Genomic DNA, 21,487 nt, shown 5'->3' with positions numbered 1-21,487 from the left:
GTAATAAGAATACACTCTAAAAGAAGGTGAGATGGATTTAGACCCGAATTTTATATAATTTACATGAAACATAATAAATGGACTCAACCCTCCAGTGAAAAGCAGACACAGGCAGATTGTGTAAGTCATGCAGAATTAATATGAAACTGTAGCTATGCACAAAGGATGGAGGGCAGCCACAGCAGTAGTGAAGACCACCAGAGTAAGGAGGACATACTCCAAGGCTCAGGATAAAGCTGCAGCAATTAAGATGCTGTGATGTTGGGTCAGACCTAGGCATATTGATGAATAGAACAAAACCAAACCATTTAAACACTTGATTTATGAAAAAAGTAAGCCTGCAGTACAATTGATAGTGCTGGATTGATTGGATAGCCATATTGGAAGAAAAAGGAAACTTGAACCTTGTTTCACACCAAAGGCAAGCTTTCCATGTGGATTGGAGATGTAACTGTGAAAGTAAAACAGTAAAGCTCCTAAAATAACGTGGGATAATATTTTCATGGTCTTGGAATTGAGAAGCTCTTCTTCGACAAGTTATTAAAAGCATTAACTGAAAAGAAAAGATTGCTGCTTTGGACTGAATAAAAGTTGAGAACTTGTATTCATCAGAAGATCCCATTCAGGGAGTGAAAAGGTGGGCTGCACCCGGGGAGAAGGTATTTCCAGCCCAGATAACCAGCAGTGGGGTCCTGTCTGGAATATATAAAGGACTTTTCCAGATCAGTAGAGAAAAATTGGGCAAGAGATTTGATTTAAGCACCTATTTGTAAAAGAAGGTATCCACATAGCCATTAAAACACGAAAAGGGATTAAACCTCATTAGTAATCAGGGATACATGGAGCGGAACCACAGTGGTATATTCATACCTATCAGGAGTGTTCAAATAAAGGCCGACAATTCCAGTCATAATGTTGCATTGTACGTACAAGTAGGAGAGCTGTTGTATGCTGCCATGGGAGCGAAAATTGACAGAACCAATTTGGAAAGCTACTTGGAGTTTTCTGCTAAAGTCAAGTATGTCTTTGGCCCGTGACAACTCCACTTGTGGGTGTATGACCAACAGAGTGGGTGCCCATGTGTAGCAGAAGACATTTAGTAGGATGTTCATAGCATCACTATTTTTAATAGCCCCAAACTGCAAGTAATCCAAATGTTCATTAATAGGAGGATGGGTAAATAAGTGTGATTACTATGATGGAATACCACAGAGCACTGAAAAAGAATCAACCACAGCTGTGTGTGGTGAATAGCTGACTCCCATAAACAGTTGTGAAGGATAGAGTGGGCATGTCACAGTATGTACTGTGTAACTCTGCTTTACATAAAATTTGGAGACCCCAAAAAAAAAAAAAAAATTTGGAGACCCGCAGAACTAATCTGTGATGCTAGAACTGTAGCTAGTACCTTTGGGGAGGCGGAGGACTTATGAAGGAAGTTTCTGGTGTTGACATTCTTATTTCTTGATCAGGATTTGGCTACGTGGGACTGTTCACTGTTTATGTTTTATATGCTTTCTGAATTAATATTTCGATAAGCATGTTAAGATATATTTAATGAGGGTATAGATTTTTAATGAGGGTATAGATTTCTGGTTATGGCCAGATCTTTGTAACATCAGACACCTTACCTTCCATCATCAGACTGTTATTTCTGCTGACTGACTTGACTGACTTTACCCAAGAGAATGATTTTTAACTTTTTTTTTTTTTTTGGCCAAGATCTGGGCGGAACAGGTTTGAGTACATCCTATCAGGATTTGTTGGTTCTGCCAAGTATTAGGTTGACTCTGTGAGGAATCACTGTCTTTCAGGTGGTGATAAATTGCGCCATCCCTAAGGGGTTGAAGTACAATCAGGCTACACAGACCTTCCACCAGTGGCGAGATGCCAGACAGGTGTATGGCCTCAACTTTGGCAGCAAGGAGGATGCCAATGTCTTCGCAAGTGCCATGATGCATGCCTTAGAGGTGTTGAATTCACAGGAAACAGGTACGGTATCTTGGTTTACTTGTTTCTTCCAACTCAAGTGCCCTGTGTATGTGTATGTGAAATAATGTTTGAAGTAATTCTTAAATTTCTGTTGTTTCCCTCAGAAGTGTGAACTTTGGTTTCTTGATGATAGACATACAGTTTAGAAGGATATTGGTTAGTCAGTAAGTTTTTAACCTTCTCCTTTGAAGATGGTTATGATCCTCCTACTCTAGAACCTCAGCTTTTATTGCATGGATGTGAACCTCAGAGAATATGCAGTGGATAGAAATTGTGTATTTATCGTCATCTCACCTTTATATGAAGAAACACATGCTTTCCGAAATATGTTTTTTAAGTCACTTCCAAGCCCATGAACTTCATGTAGGACTGGGTTTCCTTCATCCTTGCACAGAAGAGACCTTGATTCTGAAAGTTGTTTAAAGATTTTAGGAGTGCCCTCAGGTGGTATGTGCCATGAATTGCATCCCTTCTGATACTGCGTGGTAGTGAAAAAGAGAAGTGGAAATAATGTACTGTTTAAAAACCCAGGGTTTAAAATTGTGTATGTCTCAGAGATGTGATTTAGCTTTGGTTCACAAAATCGAAAATGAAATATACCAATGTGTGGTTATCTCTTTGGGGAGATAGATTTTATATCCTAAAAATAAGTGTTATATGTAAAACAATGTAAATACGATTACTTTTGCCTTTGTTGTGTACTTAGTAGTGATGTTGATGATATAAATGTGCCAGAAGCAAAATTTATTTATGTATCTTAAGAGGAGAGACAGATTAATTTTTGATACTTTGTTGAAGGTACAGAGTTTCAAAGCTTGTTATAGATATGTCAAGTTTTATTTATACCATGACTTATTCTAAGAAGCATTGAAGCATCTAGCCCATAGATTAGTCTATTTCAGATAGAAATTTCAGAGCAAGACGACATTTTGGAATCTTGCCAAAACCACCTTTTTATGCCTATAAGATGATTGATAGGAGGTCTTTTGAGGAAATTAAGATTTTTTATAAATAATTGGGACATAGCTCTTACATCTTATCTGTTTTGAGAAGATAAACCTCTGGAGCTTCAGTAAGTCCAGAACGTAGCACAGGAAAGCCCTTGGGTGTGCATAGTCTTGGGTGTAGATTGAGTGGCCACGCATCGGTCTCTTGTCAGCCTTCTGCTGCAGGGATAGAATGTCCCCTCATTGTGGTCTCACTGTAGGGGAGAAACTAGGATTGTGGCTCTTATTCTGTAAAGAGGCCAGCTGCATAATGAATAATTAAAGTCCCAAAGTGTAGTGGGTATGTTTAGGACAGTGACATTTGGCTTCTGCATGTTTGAAGCAAAATAGCATTTTTATTTCTAAACCTTCAAAAGAGTGTCTGTGGATGTTAGAAACTAGACGATTGTTTTTCATCTTGTCATCTATTTGTTTTTAACCAAATGGAAAAGATTGTTTTTAAGTGTGGAGTCCTGTAGTTTGCTTTCAGAATGTAAACACTAATGTTTTCCCTTCTGATCTTTGTCTTTTGAAATTGATGAGTCTTAGTGTGGAGAGACTCAGTTACATTCTCTTATAATTTCCACATTCTAGAAAGTTTGGCAAATGGAAAAATTGCCCACCATCTCACTATAATTGTGAACATTTTGGTAAGGCAGACAAATTCAATAGATTCTTCTTAGATGATTGTGAAATTTTGTTCTGTTCAGGGTCACAACAAGCCTTTCGTGCCATGGGCCAAGGGGAGGAGGATAGTGGCAGAACAGGTGGGCCCATTGTAACCATCTCCCTGCACCATGGCCCTGCCACTTGGTTTTGTAGCAGTTTCATCAGAGAAAAGAAAGCATGTGGAATGGTTGATGTATTTAGATAATGACTTTCTTCATAATTAACTGTAGCTAGACTCTAATTTCTGATCTTTGATGGCACTAACTGGCTTGGAAATAGAGGCGCAGGAGGTGAAGAATCAGAAGAATCCAGAAGAGTGTCATTTTCTCTGTAGGTCTCCACAGTAGGATGGTTGTGTCCCCCACCCCAGGACCACTTAGTGGACTTGACTTGGCTGCTTAAACAAACCCAATAATGTCACCTCTCATCCTGAGCATGCCTTCCCCTTCCACAGCTGTTTGCTTTGGGTTCACAGCCAGTTCCTTGCTGAAACCATCTATTGTCTTCCCTGCCAAAACCACCTTGAAAAAAGTTCACTGGCATGTCCCCTCCCTAAGCAAACAATATACCCAGTAAACCTCTGATCAGAAGCCACAGAAACAAACATTTCTAAAGGTAAAGTGACTGCAGACAGTAGTCTTTCCTGCTGCTTAATGGTTTGCCATGTTTTAAAACTATTTTTCCATATTGAATACTTCTGTTCATTTTGTTATTTTTTAGCTATTAATATCAGTATTATTCACTGAACGTTGGTTTATTCTTCTGAGTGATTTTAGGCTTTTTAAAGTTATGCACAGCCTTGTTCAAACAAAATCTCCTATAGAACCTTAGTGCATTCAGACAAACTGTGGTGCCATTCTGATTTGTGGGAGGGTCAGGGCCCAGAGCCACTGAGGCACCATGCAGCTTTCCAGAGCAGGGGCTGAAGGTACCAGCCCATTCGTTTTGCCAAAACCCATAATTGCATGGTTCTCCTTTCCCCTCTCCCTTGTCCCTGAGTTCTCTAAGCCCTCCAAATATTTTTTTAATGGACAAAAAACCACTTTCTTTGGGGCTGTTCATACTGACCTTTATAAGGTACTCTGTGCATGTGAAATTTCCATCTCTTTTATGAAAAGGGAGGGTGGCAGGAATGTTTTCCTTTATTTTGTTTTTAACTTGGTGTGCAATTATCTAATATACTGGAAAGTACAGGAGGTGCTAAATACAGCGAGTTATATTTGGAATTTAAAAAACACAAATCACATGTTCTAACATTCTTAAAAAAAGAGTTGGGTTAGCCTTCCTTCTTTTATACCAAATGCTACAGTTTATCTCTTCCCTTTCTCTAAGGTTAGACTCAACTTAAACACTTACTTTCAGATGGTATTATCCAGACTGATATTTTTATTTCTGTGTTGTTTGTCAGGTACATTTATAGCAGGTTTGCAGGTAATAGTTGTGGATTACATAAAATATAAAGTTAGTCCTTGCGATGATTAGTGGAAGTAAATTTGCACACTGTTTTTGTGAAAGGTTCAGGGCATTTGAAAATAGGAAATAATTTTTTAAATTCACTTTTTCCCGCATAGCCAGGAAGTATATTCTGCTTTTGTTCTTCTCAATCAAGATTAAGCATACCTTTGTAGAAGAAAACCTTAAAATATTATACCATTAACTAAGACTGCTTTTGCTTGATTTTATTTTATAGCTATTGAAGATGAGAACACAGAGATCTCATGTTTAAAAATTTTAGATTTTAAAAATAGTTTTATAGAGATTCCATTAAATTTTTTTTTTTTTTTTGCTGGAAACTTGATCTGATACACCTTTCATATGAGCATTATATGAATTTTATCTCACCATTTTAAAATCTTTTTGAGATATGTTTTAGAATTAATTGGATTTTAGAAACCTCAAAAAGTTTCTAGAAATACCTTAAGGTAATAGAGACATTTATTTTTCAGCCCTGCAGATCGCAGGAGTCACGAGACCAATATTGTGGTTGTATCATAGATGTCATCAAGTGTGTTTTGAGCATAGGTTCTGTGTCAGGCATGAGGAATAATGCTAACAGGATGAGGCCTGTCCCTTGCCCTCCGGGCTTTCGGCTACGGGAAACAAGATCAGCACATTAGGATACAATGTGTGAGATGCTATGAGTGGGGTCCGCACAAAGAAAACTCTGGGGTCCAAGGGAGATTCGAAGAGCAGATGACGCTGGAGACATATCTTGGAGAAAGCGTAGGCCTTGGCAGCGGTAGAAGAACATTCTAGATGGGATGGGAACCATTGGGAGACAACAGAGAGGCTGTGTTGTGGCCTGGGCATGAGAATTTACGGAGGAGAGAAATTCCAAGAGAAAAGGTGGGGAAGGTTGGGAAGAGCGTGGTATCCTGCTGAGGGCTGTGCATGGCCCTGTGCAGGGTCAGTGGGACACAGCCTGTGAAGGGTGCCAGGTGCGCATTTATGTGACCAGGTCCGTGCTTTAGGTTGATCGTGATGGGCGGGTGAGCATGGGGCCCAGGTATGGCCAGGTTAGGGTGTGATGCCGTGGGGAAGATAGGTGGTGCCCTGAAATGAAACAGTCACAGCAAGGTGAGAAGCAGAGGAGGAGGTGACACTTTTACTTCCTGCTGCTGTACCCTTGAGGACATTGTTCTGGGCCTTCTATCCAGGTCCCCATTTTGTCCTTAAAGCCTATCTGAGGCAGAGGCAGAAATAATCTGTTTATTAGGTGCCTGCCATGTGCCAAGTCCTTGGCATGTGTATTACTAAATTTTTTTTTTTTAAGATTTTATTTATTCATGAGAGACACACAGAGAGAGGCAGAGACATCAGCAGAGGGAAAAGCAGGCTCCTCAAGGAGAACCCAATGCAGGACTTGATCCTGGGACCCTGGGATCACGCCCCGACCCAAAGGCAGACACTGAACCACTGAGCCACCCAGGCGTCTAACTAAAGATCTTTACAACAACCCCGCAGAATCAGGGGGTGGTATCTTCCTTCTCTTACAAGAAGGTCACGGGACCAGCCCTGGGGCGTATAGCCAGACTGCTGCGTAAGATGGCATTTAGGATCTGTCGGTGGGCTGTGATGGACAGGCCAGGAAGGAGGCACAGGTGCTGTATGGTGATTACAGATGTGTCTGTCTGGGCCCCTGGTGAAATGACATTAGCCATAGAAGGAGAGGAGGGGGTGCGGTTCTGGGCACAGGGACATGCGTTTGGTTCTGGACATGCTGCATTTGGAGCACTTTATTAATGCCCTCATAATATCCTATGAAATTGGACCTTGAAAGAATCCCAAAGGTCATCTTGGACAGTATTTTTCACTGAGTTTTTGTCAATCAACTTACTTTACTGAAGTAACCTTTTGAAACAGTGAGATGTCCGCTGCTCTTCAGGATGCAGGGAGTGACAGGTTTGGGGTCAGGTGGGTGGGACAGTGTTTTTGTGTGTATGCTCACATAGTGCTTCACTTTTAAATTAACCTCTCCCGTACTTTCCCCAACTTCTAAATTCACAGTTTTCACAGGAATGGGAGGTGGATCTGCAGGAGTGGTGACCCCAGTTTCCAGTTACAAAAATTGGCACTTGAGTCTTACCCACAGTGGTAGCCACAACTGGGGTTGGGTCTTCTGGCCCTCAGGCCGTTGCTTTGCTTTTTCAAATCAACATCTTCCAGGCACTTTTAAGACACTTTTGAGGGAAATCACTTTAGGGTGAGAAAATAGGAAAGAAGAGATCTTTTATTTACTTTTTGTTTTATGTCTTTGAATAAAATTTCAAGGTCTTTCAAAGTGATTTAGTGGAAAACACCATTGGAGGCAGAGGCTGACCCTTCTTCTGGTGGCAGGGTGCCTTCTCTGAAGTGGTTTTCTTTGGAGAATAGGTTAAGATATCATTACAGGAATTAAATGAGATGAAGACAGTATTTTAAACTATAAAATGTTATTTTTGAATGCTAATATTTATAAATACCTGGAAGATTCTGCTGTGTGGATTAATTGACTTTGAGGAATAAGAAGTGATAAGGAGACTGATTTTTCTCTAGCTTTTTCCTTGTCTTTGCTCCCTGGGGGAGATCTGTCTTGTTAGTTTTTTTTTCTCTTAGGAAATTAGTTATTTCATTCATCATATGGGTGCATCTAAATCCAGGAGGAAATTAGACTCCCATCTCATCCATCTCATCCTCAAAGAGATAAGACATACCCATTGTCCCAAAAAGGGGAGGTCATTGCTGAGGTGTAGATAAAATCCTGCCTGAGGGGGAATGAGGTTTCTTTTCACTGGAGCAACTGGGCAGGTGTTGATGGGGTGGCTTTGTGAGCGGAGTTTGAAAGGTGAATGAAATGTAGGCACAGAGAGAACGGAAGGGGAAAGAATGAACGGTGTTTGCTGAGCAGGGGCTGGTTTTGTCCTGGCAGGGAGAAAGTCAGAAGGTAGGTCTGATGAGGAAGGGCCTTTAAGAGCTACTGGTGACCGTTACAGTGTGAGTGTTCAAGCAGCTGGAATAATGGGAACAGAGCTGTACTTCAGAAAGCTGGCAGTAGTTTGAAAAGGGAGCTGCTGGAGGCGGGGGAATAAGTATGAAATTGCCTAGTAGAGACAGAAATCATGAGAATAGAGGGGAAAATAGAAGCGGGAAAGAGATTGTAGTGAGAGTCAGGTGAGCTTGCAGGAAGCCGATATTGTTCTAGTGCCTCGCCCCCTTAGGTGCTGTTTCATTACGGAAGAATTCTGGCTACTTCTTTTCCACAACAGTGGCAGACATCTGGGGAGAACACCGTGTCTGCAGCATCATGCTGTGGTACGACTGTTAGGTAAAGACAGTCCTAAGATTGGGAGAAAAAGGCGAACACGAAAACATAGTTCAGCATGAAGTTGATTTTTATTGTGAACCTAAGTCCAGGTTTCAGAAAAAAAGGGTATATAGTCACAATATTGTCTTCAGGTAGCTTACAGTAGGGGCAAATTTCTTTTCAGACTTTAAAATGAAATTAGCAAATCTATTCAGCCCCAAGTTTAGTAAATTTTTTTTTAAAGATTTATTTATTTATTATAATGGAGAGATCATGCACATGCACACATACAAGGGAAGGGGGGAGGAGCCAAGGGAGAGAGAGAGAGAGTCCCAAGCAAATGACTCCCTGGTGAGCTCAGAGCCTGACATGGGGCTCGATCCTACAACCCCAAGATCATGACCTGAGCCGAAACCAAGAGCAGGAAGCCCAACCAACTGAGCCACCCAGACGTCACCCCTCGCTTAGTAACGTATTGACAGTTTGCATGAGTGTTACATGCGAATGTCCTTTACTATAGGAGATGATTCCTTTCATATTAGAGCAGTGATTTTCAGTTTGTTACCTACGAGACTCCTATAAAACAACTGAAGTTGTGAGATAATCTCCTGGGTTTTAGAAAGCTAAAAGAACACTGTTGTATACCACACATCCCAGTGATAGGGTTGCTAAAACCACTAATTCCATATTAAGCTTTTTTGCTTGGAACTAAAATTTACCAGCTCTTTGTAGAGATACTTAATCTAAAACCGATGAGAAAGAAGTTCTGATTGACTTGTTGACATTTTAGGAATTTTTGGATCTTTTGTGATTTTGTGACTGTGCCAAGATACGATAAGAAAAGTTTAAACAGTCCCAGTACCTGATTTGAAAACATGACCAGTTGCATATCTGATTTAATTAGTTGTGAAAGAAGGTTCTCTGGATGGGTGCCCTCCAAACATCTAGTCCCGGGGGTGGGGGTACTCGTTAAAGTAATAAAAGGGTTTCCAGCTGTGCAACAGGTCAGGCGCTGCTGAGATAGACTTCTGTTTCCTGTGCTCTGCCTGCTGTACCACCAGGCCTCAGTTTCTAACCTGTGTGTCCACATTTCTCAGCTGGGCTTCCTGGGGGGACTGAGTGCATCTGGAAAGTGATTTGGGTGATACATCTCTGTTCTCCTCAGGATGGAACATAGGTGCCCTTTCAGTGGGTGCACCAGAGGCACATTCCCTGGGAAGGCTGCCTCTCGTGGGTTCTGTCCCTTGGCCTTCCTTTTTGCCTCTGCTTTCTGGTCTCCCATTCACCTGCAGGAACTACCTGAAGTTCTGGGACTAAAAGTGACTGTGGATTAGTGCAGATGATAAGTACCGAGGTATCACATCCTTCTTTCTCGATTGTTCACTACAGCCCTGTCCTCCAGCATTTATAATGAGTAATAATTGGAATGACTCCATATCTAGTTCTTGGTCACTAGGGGGACAGTTTGAATGAACGTTTACCTTGTAGCTACCACTCATTTGTAGATGCCCTCATCATCCCCTCATCATTGGGAGGGATTGATGTCATCCCTGGATTGGGGTCTCCACCTGATTTTTCTCCATATTCTCATTTTCTCTGGGCTAAACCATGTGTAGCATTAGAAATCTTGAGTTGAAAGCTCTAACTCAGGGTTTGAAAAATGTGCTCCAGGAAACCTTGAGGTCCCTCTCCTAGACCGTTTCAGGAGGTCTGTAAGGCACTCTTTTTTCCTTCTTACACTTCAGCCAAAACAAGGTACTGCAGCATACTGAATGCAAAAGTAAATAAAACAATCCAGCTGTGTTCTAAGCCAAACATTGAAGAGATTTGTAAAAATATAAAACCTTGTTATCCTGGATACTATTTTTTATTTGGGAAATAATTTTTGTTTTGGAGAGTAATTGTTACAATAATTTTTGTTATTTTTTAAAATGAATTACTAGAAATTAAAACTGGTAGATATTGTTTATTTAATACAGAAAATAACAGTAGCCATGATTCACCTAAACAAGAGCTGTTGAGGGTCTTTAATGATGTTGAAAAGTGTGAGGGGCCCATGACCAGGACCCTTGAGGATGACTGCCTTCATCGATCATCATGGAGACTCTTGACTGAGAAGAGAATTCCAGTGGCTTTTATCCTTTCCAGGCAGCCTAGCAAAGGACTCTTGTCTACTGGATAAGATCGTCTCCAGATGAGAATTGATGATTCCGTATTTTCTATCTCCTTAGTGTAAGATTCTGTTTCTCTAAGATAAGCCCAGCTTTGCTTCTAACAGAGAAGCCTTTCTTCCAGTGTTCTTCTCTCCTTCCCAGCAAGAGGACTTCCTGGGGGCTGGGCATGGTGGAGGAGTAGACAGAGTACAGACATCATTCCTGTCCTGCTCATCCTGTCAGTGACAGGGAGCGTGGAGGTCTGGTAGCCTTATTTCATGCTGCATGGATAAAAATTTCCCAGTGATGAGATTTGAAACCATCTTGTATCCAACACTGGTGACCACTGTTGCTGTTTTAGCTCTGCCTCTTAGAAGTTCGCATTCTTTTGGTTTCTCATTGGTACAGTTGTGACTTCTCTTGGGATTTTCACAATTATGTTCTAATAGATGAGTTATATATTCATACAAATGGGAATTATGATTTATAATAAATAAACTTTAAAATAGTTGCTTCTAGACTTTTAAGTTCCAGATCACTAGCTGTTTGAGGAAAGCTGCTTTTCAGTGTGGCTATAACTCAGGTCTTATACTGCATTGTTCATGGGCATGGCTTTAGTCTTAGGGGGCGGCCTTAGGAAATCTTGTCCTGCTCCAAGATTGGTGTGACTGAATGAGCAAAAGAGACAGATAAGATTTTTGTGATTAATCTACATGTCATGGTCTTAGAGAAGGTGACCTGAGCCTGAAGTTGTCAGACAGACACTATATTCTTCCTGACTCTCATTCTTGTTTCTCTGCTTCTCTGGCAGTGGGCATCTTGTAAGGTATTGTCTAATGCAGGTCTAGCTGGGGATGACATTTCTCAGCTTATTTTAAAGTTAGCTTAAAATTTAATTAATGGCGCTGCAGTGATCTGAGGATGCCATCCTTATTTGCATGTTTTACTGCATGAGAATAGTAATTTATATACAGTTACTTTACTTGTATTCCTGAATTTTAATCACTTTTTTGCCTATAAGTGGGAGGAGCATTTGCTGGGTGTCACATTCTGATACCTGTTTTTTTTTTTTTCTTTTTAAGATTTTATTTATTTATGCATGAGAGACACACAGAGAGAGAGAGAGAGAGAGAGAGAGGCAGACACACAGGCAGAGGGAGAAGCAGGCTCCATGCAGGGAGCCTGATCCCGGGACTCCAGGATCACGCCCTGGGCCGAAGGCAGGTGCTAAACCACTGAGCCACCCAGGGATCCCCCGATACCTGTTTTGTAGGACCTTTCCATCTTTAATTAAGGATGTAGGGAGTAGGGAGAAGCTCTAATAGAGTGGAATCTATCTTGTTCTTCATTGATGATGAGAACCAGATTGCTGGAACTACTTCTTTGGTGAGACCAATCACAACATCACAATGGCAGCCACGTCTGCCCAGGCGTTCTTACAGCTGAATTGTGGTGTTTTGTGGGCTTTTGTGTGTTTGTATCCAGCAAAGAGCACATATACAGTGGTGCCTCCAAGTGAACATTGGGCACTTCTATTTTTATGTTCTAGACAAGACAGAAAAATTCCTTTTTTTTTTTTTAAAGATTTTATTTATTTATCCATGAGAGACAGAGAGAGAGAGGCAGAGACACAGGCAGAGGGAGAAGCAGGCTCCACTCAGGGAGCCCGATGTGGGACTCGATCCTGGGACCATGGGATCATGCCCTGAGCCAAGCCGAAGGCAGACGCTCAATCGCTGAGCCACCCAGGCATCCCAAAACAGAAAAATTCTAATCAATCTTTTGAAGATGGTATTAAACAGTGGTATCCTTGAAATCAGTATCATATATATAAAGGATATTGTTTCCTTAATCCATAGAAAATTCCTAAGAGGTAGGTGATCTCGTAATCTAAAAGAAGAAAAGGGTACTGAATTATTTATAATCTTACTAAGGTGCCATGTTACACTCTATGAAAGAAACAGAAGCAAGTAATCCAGAATCGTGGACCTAGAGGGCCTACTGACTGGATAGAGTAGACCGACATGGTCAGAAATGTCTGCAGGGCAGCGTGAACCTCACGAGTGGTACAGAGGGGGTACAGAGTGGCAGTTGTGAGGTGTAGTAAGCAAACAGTGTGCTGATCATGGGCAGACACTGGAAATAGTCCTTATAAGATAGACCTGCTATTTCTGCAGGCTTTTGCAATTTCTGAGAAAATGCACACCAGAAAACAAATGGCTACTGTTTTCTGGAAATTTTCAGGGGCATTTGGTTATGACAGTGTTGTTCACGTAGGAAGAGATACATTTATAGTAAGGAGTTTCCTTTGCAAATAACATCCTGATCTTTACTGTGGTAATGCTGTACTAAACACAAATAGTTACTTTTTCTTACTCAGATTTAGAGTCACTAGTCTTCATATATGTAGGCCTCAGAATTATACATACCCAATTTGAGGATATTGACTGGATAAGTAACATTAATTCCCAGGAAGTGAGTTTCTCATCTCTTCTCTAAGTACTACTTAGGACAGACCTTCTGTTGATTTTGCACTCCTGCTGTTGTGGGCACCACGTAGTCTTCTGGGAGCTTTCTGCTGTTTTTAGAACAAAGTGCAGAGTCCTTAACATGGCTCTTGGTTCTCTAGAGGCAGCCCCTTTTGATTCTGTATCAAGTAAACACTCTCCCTGCATCCAGGTCCTTGGCTTTCTGTTTCTTCTTTCACCACTGTGGGTGGGACTTAATGTTTTCTCAGAACACTTTAAACTCTTGATTTCTGGATTATATAAATAAATTTGACAGAACCAAAGTTAGTGACAATGCTTGTCTTTCCTAGCAGGTTCTCTTGGCGTACAGATCAAGTTATTTAAAGTGTCTTGTCTGCTGAAGGCCAAAAGACACATACATACATTTTTAAAAAATGTAACCTATAGTCCTCCTAATTTGGACTAAGATGTGATCTATAAACAGCTCTTAAGTATATTTAATGCCTTAAGAGTAACTGATGGTATTTTTTCCGTGAATGGATTTGGAGTGTCTAGAACTCTGTCCTTACAAAGGCATGACTGTTTTACTATTCCAAAGGGGGACATACTATTCTTTGGGGAAATCAGCTTGAAGTACATCTCTTCACTTTTAAATAAACACTCTGCTTCAGTTGGGATAGTGTGGTTTTATTTTCGAGGATCGCATTCCACGCAAGCACTAGGTGTTCAGGACTCTGATGCTTCTGCCTTGTCTGTTAGTGCAGTTTGTACTTCTCTTACTTGGTAAAGTGTGATCTAGAGCAACTTGTTAGGACTTCCATCAGTGTTTTCTTGTGCACTTCATCTTCCTGTGACCACCATAGTGACTGTCCCGGGTCCCTGCATGTGGCTTGTCAAGTGTACACTTGCTTATGACAAGTTCAGGCTGAGCTTGTTAAGAGGATACACAGCCAGGTTGCCTTCTGAAGACACCCTGGTTTCTGAAGTCATGCCTGCCTTCTGAGGGCTCTTGGTTGTAACAACTGGGCCAGAACTTGGCTTCACCTGAATTTCTTCTCTCTGGGAAGTAGCTGTGGATGAGGCTGCTTTCTTGCTTTTTAAAGAATTAATTCTTTCCTGTGAGCTTGAGGGATCCCAATCTTGCAGTGCATTAAAAATTTCAGATAGATTTTCTGAGTTCTTCTTTATATTATACTGAATTAGGCTTTACAGGACCCCCCCCCCCCACTTCTCTGTCCAAATAAAGGTTAGTTTTTTAAATTTAAAAGCAATTTTATTTCCCTGACTTTTGTTGAAATATTTCTGGTCTTGTATACCTCTCCTTTTTAGTAAAATTATGTACAGATTCATTCATTCTCATATTTACGTTCATTTAGATGGATTGATATACGTAAAGGTACTTAGATGACTGCTAGCACACCGTATGCCTTCAATAAGTTCTGTTTAATTGCATCGATTCTGAAAAAAAAAACCTTTATTTTTCTAAATTTAAAAAGATTTTATTTATCCGTGAGAGACACAGGAAGAGGGGCAGAGACATGGGCAGAGGGAGAAGCAGGCTCACTGTGGGGAGCCCTATGAGGGACTTGATCCCAGGACCCCAGGATCATGATCTGAGCCAAAGGCAAACACTCAACTACTAAGCCTCCCAAAAACCACTTTAGTTAAACAAATGTAATAATTACTCCGTGCCAAGCTGGAAATGCTGGTTGCTTGTAATAGGATGATGAATATGGTACAGACGTGACCTCTGAGTATCTTCAAGTCCAGTGAGGCAGACCCCTAACTCTGAGTAGATAATATAAAGTAAGAACTTAGCAATCACATAGTATGTTGGAAAGACCTTAGGCTCTAGTGGGTGGTGCTGGGTTTTATCATGTTTCCTTCTGGGTTCTTGCTGATACTGCGGTCCCCCCTCATTTTGTTTTTAAATAACAATTAGTTGCTGTTGCTGCTGCTTTTATATCTTACTTATAGAGGATGAGTAGTTAAAAGATTCAGATTTAACATGAAAAATGTCTAATGAAGAAAGTAGAATAATATAAACCTAAAGATTAAAATGCTAAAAATATAATTTAAAAGATGATAAGTATTTAGTGTACAGTTTTCCTGAAAAAGAAGTACTTTATTGAGTAACATTTACTGAGTATTAAGAATGGGAACCTGTGACACTAACTTTGTTTCCTTATTCTTTGTCTGAATAAAAACACAATGCTTCATCACCTTCACAAACATCAAGTTTGAATTGGCAGCAGAGTTTATATATAGCTTACTAATCACTAATCATGAGACACTGTATTTAAAGAGTAGGGACATGGGGCGCCTGCATGGCTCAGTTGGTGAAGCGTCTGCCATTGGCTCAGGTCATGATCTCAGGGTCCTGGGATCGAGCCCTGTGTATGGGCTCCCTGATCAGTGAGGAGCCTGCTTCTCCCTCTCCCTCTGCTGCTCCTTCTGCTTGTGCCTGTGCACGTGCTCTTTGTCAAATAAAAATCTTTTAAAAAATAATAAAATCTTTAAAATAAAAAAAGTAGGGACATAAAGGTATATATTGTTGTGGATATAATTAAATTTCAGAGACTGAAGCTCCTGGTGTTCAGTCAACAGGGTGAGTTCATGGTCGATGACAGCACCCCCCCCCAACCCCCCACGCCAGCAGCCTAGGTGGAAACCCTGGATCATGTGATCAAGCCCAGCTTATTTTGTGCTTTATGTATTTATTTTATTTTATTTTTTGTTTTGTTTTGTTTTGTTTTGTTTTGCTTCATGTATTTAACCAAATCTTCTCTTAATACAACTTTACATATTTTAGATTCTCAAAATAAATTTGGACGCCTTTGTTGTATTAGTTGCCCTGTGTGGTTTTTGGTAGAAGTTGCTTCTTGGTTTCCATGCTGGATTATCTGGAATTCCTGTGCAGAAAAGGTGAGAGCTAGGCACTGGACCCTGTGGAGAGGGAAACTTCTGTTCTAGGGTAAAAACCATCCCAAGTGCACAGGTATTCAGAGTCCCCACCTAAGAAGGGGGGGTTGATTCCTGCTGAAATCAGGAGGTGTTGATTCCTGCTGAAAAAGAACCTGCTGGCAGAGGAACTGCCACAGGCCTTCCCACACTAGCTCTCAAGTTTGGAAAGGGCATCTAGGTCCTGGTTCACAAGCTTTTCCAGACCCTCGTCACCCTAGTATTATTAACTCGAGTCACTTTCTTCATTGTTTGTATCCATTTCATAGGTCCGAGGCCAGAGCCTGGAGGGACCTCACCCAGCAAGAGCTCTTGCTGATGGAACTGTAACTTCCAGCATAACATTTTGTTTTTCAAGGGAAAATAAGGAATTCTTTCTTCTGATTAAAAAGTCGTGTGCTTATTATAAGAATTAAAAAAAAAAAAAAGAAAAAAAAAAGAATTTTAAGCAGTAAAGAAAAGCATAAAGAAGAAAGTAAAGAAAAAAGAAAACCTAAAATCCTACCACCCAGAGATAATCACCTTTTATATTTTCCATAAGGGAAAGGTGATAGGCATTGAAATATTTTTCAAGTTTGTCTTAAAGACGGTTTTGAGATGAAGAACACAAAAACCCAGCACTATTTTTTTTTTCCTTCATAGCTTTATTGAGCTTTACTTCACATACTGTGCAGTTTACCTGTGTGAAACATACTATTCAGTGGTTCGTTGTGCTTTCACTGGGCTGAGCAGCCATCAGCACAGGCAACCTTTGAGAGTTTTTATCATTCATACCAGAAAGAAGCCTCAGACCCTTACGCTGTCACCACCACCCTTCCCTGCCCCTAGCAACCCCTGATCTACTCTCTGTAGATTTGCCTGTTTTGGACTTTGCATGTTCATGGAATCATATGATATGTGGTCTTTTGTAACCGGCCTTTTTTTTTTTTTTTTTTTTTTTGTAACCGGCTTTTATTTACTGTGATGCTTTCACAGTTGAGGCATCTTGTAGCATGTGTCATGCATGGCAGTTTGAAAAGTAAACCATAATAAAAAATATGTGTCCTGTGTCCAGGCATGCTCTGTGGACTGATTTCAACAGCTAGCTTTCTTATTTTAAAGTTGCATGACTGGTGTACAGTGAAAGTAATGACTGAATCCTTGCATTTTAAAAAATAAGCTTAAAAGCAAAGCAGAAGGCCTTCTGCAGATTCTTTAGTTTAGAGAAACTCCACATATTAAACTGTGGTGAACTGTAGTGGAACTGTGTGCTGAGCTGAATGTAAATAGAGGGAAGTGCTTAACGGATTTGTGAAATCTCAGATTTGTTTGCCTCCAGGCTCAGTTTATCTGCCCACAGTTGCCCAGCTTCATTTTTTTTCCATGTCCAAGACCATTTAGCTTAGAAACTTTATACTTTTTTTTTTATTCTTTTAATTCTCTGTCTTGTAAAAGTAGGAAAGGAGACCTGGTCTTTGAAAGTTGGTGTGTTGTACGGTTAGAGTGCAAACACTTTTCTTGGTTACAGGGGTTTCATTTCAGTTCCTTCTGTGTGGATACAGCAGTGAGGTTGTCTGAGTTTCCTTACGTAGGATCTGAGACATCCTCATGTCACTGAATGTGCGCCTACCATGAGTCTTGCCTACTGAGCTGGACACCTTTGTCACCCCCCACCTGCCGCCAGACTCCAGTTTTGAAGGCTGTTGCAGGTCCGTTTCTTCTATCTCACTTTGGTCCAAGTGGAGGTTTGGTCCAAGGTCCAAGTGGACCACTTTGCCTAAATTGTAATATTGTATTAAAACTTTGCTCCAAAGTCTTTTTTTTTTTTTTTTATTTATGATAGGCACACAGTGAGAGAGAGAGAGGCAGAGACACAGGCAGAGGGAGAAGCAGGCTCAATGCACCGGGTGCCTGACGTGGGATTCGATCCCGGATCTCCAGGATCGCGCCCTGGGCCAAAGGCAGGCGCTAAACCGCTGCGCCACCCAGGGATCCCTGCTCCAAAGTCTTTAGACAGATCTTCATATTTCTTAAAAAATTTGATAATTACCTAATTTTATCTTTATGCTTATTACATTCTTTTAAGTTTTTTGAGTGGCTAACAGGAAAAAACATGATAAAAACTTGAAGTAGGAGAAAGAACTCCTAGTGAAGGAGGGGGACTACTTGTCTTCATTGTCTGAACTCCAGTTGAGTTTTGTACTACTAGCAAGTTGTAGTTGGCTCAGAAGGAAATACTCTTGCTGACCCAGAGATGACTGCTGTGGGCAGAAGGCATGGGCACCTGTAAGGCGGCCCTTGAGAATGAGGAACCCTGAGAGCATGTTTGAAAGATGGAAAGACTGGCATGCCTAGAGTATAGGGAGACAGCATGAACCGGATGGGAGGCAGTGTCATAGCATGGAGAGAAGGCCCTAGAGTTTGAGATTTATCTTGAGAACAGTGAGAAACATAGAAAAAGAAAAAGGATGAGAGAAAAATGAACAGAAATAGAAGCGCTGCCGTTTTCTTTCCCAGCCCAGTGTTTGTTTAGTGGTCTGGGATAAACGCACCCCCTTTGAAAACCACAGTCTGGACAAGAGGTCATGGAGCATAATGTGTGGCAATGAAGGCCATTTGGAGAGTGAGATTTCAAGGTTGCAGGAAGGGACTTGGCAGTAGATTAACTAGTCATAACAAAAGAGAAGGGGTGAGGAGGGCTCTGGGTTTCTGGTTTGTGTCACTGAGTGGATCCCAGTGCTGGTTAGAGACTCAGCTAGCAATCCAGCAGTGCGCTGACCTGTTGAAGCCCTGCCTGACTGCACCTGTGCCTCACAATGCCTGTGGTGGCAGAGGGCAGGGGGTGCTTGTAAGGTGGTTGGTGGACAGCTCTGTTCTGCACAGAAGGGAACATGGTATGGTTGTTAGGATGTGGCAGGATTGGTACATTACAGGTCTTCTTACTTCTGGTTGACTCTAAAGCTTTCTTTAGCTGGCTTCAGAGTCATTGATTCCACAGCTGAAAATAAAAGGTCTACAAAATAGGTGTGGGCTAGGGGGCATGTTGGGACTATTGCTGTTCAAACCTCTAATGGGTTATCTGCAGTTTGTCAGCTGTTAGCAGCCATCTAACATTTGCTAAGAAAGGAATAAAATGTATCTGAGGCCTTAAATTGAGGAAAGATCAAAGAAATGAAGGAGGGATCACATATACAGTTTGCCTAAGAATTGGCACAACGACATGGGAGAGGTTTATATGTTGGCCGTCTTTCATATGACTATAGATTCATGATGCTCAATTTCCTGAGATCTTTAAAGATTTTCTTTATTAAAAACTGCACATATTTTAAAACAATGAAATTTTTTTGAAGAAGTATTAAAATGCCACTTAAAAAATGCCATCGGGGATCCCTGGGTGGCGCAGCGGTTTGGCGCCTGCCTTTGGCCCAGGGCGCGATCCTGGAGACCCGGGATCGAATCCCACATCAGGCTCCCGGTGCATGGAGCCTGCTTCTCCCTCTGCCTGTGTCTCTGCCCCTCTCTCTCTCTCTCTGTGTGACTATCATAAATTTAAAAAAAAAAAAAAAATGCCATCACTCTGAACACACAGTTTGCTCTTTGCTGTAATTCTCATGTCTGCTGGCATGAAGCCTTGCAGTATGAGACCTAGATATATATGTATATATATTTTTTCAGTCTTATTAAAGTATAATCTAAGAATAAAAATTTATGCCATGATGATCTAGTATAGCTTGTTTTGTGAAAGGATCCCTCCTATCTAGTTAATTAACACATTTGTCACCTTACCTCTGTGTGTGTGTGTGTGTGTGTGTGTGACAGAGAGTGCGAGAGCGAGAGAGAGATTAATTTTGGTGAGTTATAGCAAACTTCAATTCGTGATAGCATGAGGTACAGTGCTATCAACTAGAGTCACCAAGTTTACATTAGATCCTCAATCCTTACTCATTATATAACTGAAAGTTTGTACCTTCTTACCAGCCTATTTATCCCACCCACACTCCCTGGCAACCACTTTCTATGAGCTTGGTGTTTTGTTTTGTTTTTTTTAAAGTTCACATACAAGTGAAGCTATGCAGTCTTTGTCTATCTCTGTTTGGCTCATTCCACTTAGCATGATGCCTGCAGGGTCCATCCATGTTCTTGCAAATTACAGGATTTCCTTCTTAAAGCTGAGTAATATTCCGTTGTATATATTCTGTAATATTCTGGAATGGAATTATCTATCACATACACATAGTCACACACTGCATTTTCTTTTATCTGTTCATCTGCTGATGGACAGGAGGTTAGGTTGTTTCAGTATCTTAACTATTGTGGATAATGCAGCAAACATAGGGGTGCTGGTATTTCTTGGGTATCTTGTTTTCATTTCTTTTGTATATATGCCCAGAAGTGGGATTGCTGGATCCTAGGGTGGTTATATTTTTAATTTTTGAGGAACCTCCATATTTTTTCCATAGTGGCGGCACCAGTTTGTGTTCCTGTGGTACCTATTTTTGTTTATTTTATTGCAGGCAGCCACACCACTGCAGGTCTTCCTGCATTCTGTTCTAGACACCTTAGAACAGACACATACATACTTGCTTTTATTCCCTTTCAAAACGTATGTAGTTGAACTTTGCAATCACGAGGGTAATACCTGGGGGCCATATTGATGGTCAAAAGTGGGAACACTGCCTCTTTGGAAGCTGGTGATGTGCCTATTCAACAGATCGCTTTCCTGAGAGTAAATCGAAGGAAAACCAGCTTTAGGCAAACATTATGTCATTGAGTCCTCAGAAAAAATGCTGAGATGGTTGATAGCCCATTACCAGTTGCCTCGGAACTGAAGTTAAGGGTCTGCTGTAATGATTTTATCTATAGCCGTAATGTGCATTTATGCTGATCAGATGCAAACAGCCTGTCATGGTTGTGACTACTCTCTCACCCAGGCCTTTTCTATCTCACTGCTCAGACCAAACACCCAAGGGGAGAGAGGACTGGTAGGCAGAGCCCGAGAATCACCACTTATAGACTATATTAGAAAAGCATGGTGGTCATGAACGCCTTTATATTTTGCCTGTCTGGGAAACTCATTATCTCTCCTTCTATCCTGAATGACACCGTTGCTGAAGAAAGAATTCATACAAATTGGGCTCCAATAAAAAGAAATTTAAAAACATAAAAAAAAAAAAAAAAAAGAAGAAAAGCATGAGCTGCTGCCACAGGGCTGTCTGTGGTCAGAGTGGCTGATAGACCAGGTTGTTTTCTTCTCCAAAAGTCCCATGTAGATGCTGAATTTTGCTTTTTTGGTGCATCTTAACGTCCTCAGTACCTGCTTTCCTTCAGGGCGCATTCATCATCTCTCAGCGCCAAGCCAGATTAGTCCTCTGGGCCCTTGGGGGACAGGTAGAGAGGTATGGAATGCTGGGACTATAACCCTGAGAGTAAAGGGGTGCTGCAGGCATCCTCTTACTGCTTCTGCCCAGTCTGGGCAGTAACTGCCCTCCTTCTCTC

The 21,487-nt window shown here is 41.1% G+C and overlaps 1 protein-coding gene across 12 annotated transcripts in view; it reads left to right on the top strand.

The window, feature by feature from the left end:
• ENAH (ENAH actin regulator) overlaps positions 1–21,487 on the top strand; it is a 144,723-nt gene that overhangs the window by 77,345 nt on the left and 45,891 nt on the right. For all 12 annotated transcript variants that reach the window (XM_077901286.1, XM_077901288.1, XM_077901291.1 and 9 more), the window contains exon 3: positions 1,815–1,992. In XM_077901286.1, coding sequence (XP_077757412.1) covers positions 1,815–1,992 — 178 coding nt within the window. The remainder of the gene's footprint in view (positions 1–1,814; positions 1,993–21,487) is intronic.

Source organism: Canis aureus, chromosome 6 (assembly GCF_053574225.1).
Source record: "Canis aureus isolate CA01 chromosome 6, VMU_Caureus_v.1.0, whole genome shotgun sequence".
Taxonomy (NCBI): Eukaryota; Metazoa; Chordata; class Mammalia; order Carnivora; family Canidae; genus Canis; species Canis aureus.
The sequence above is the reverse complement of the archived record's forward strand: the minus strand, read 5'-3'. Positions and strand labels throughout refer to the sequence as shown.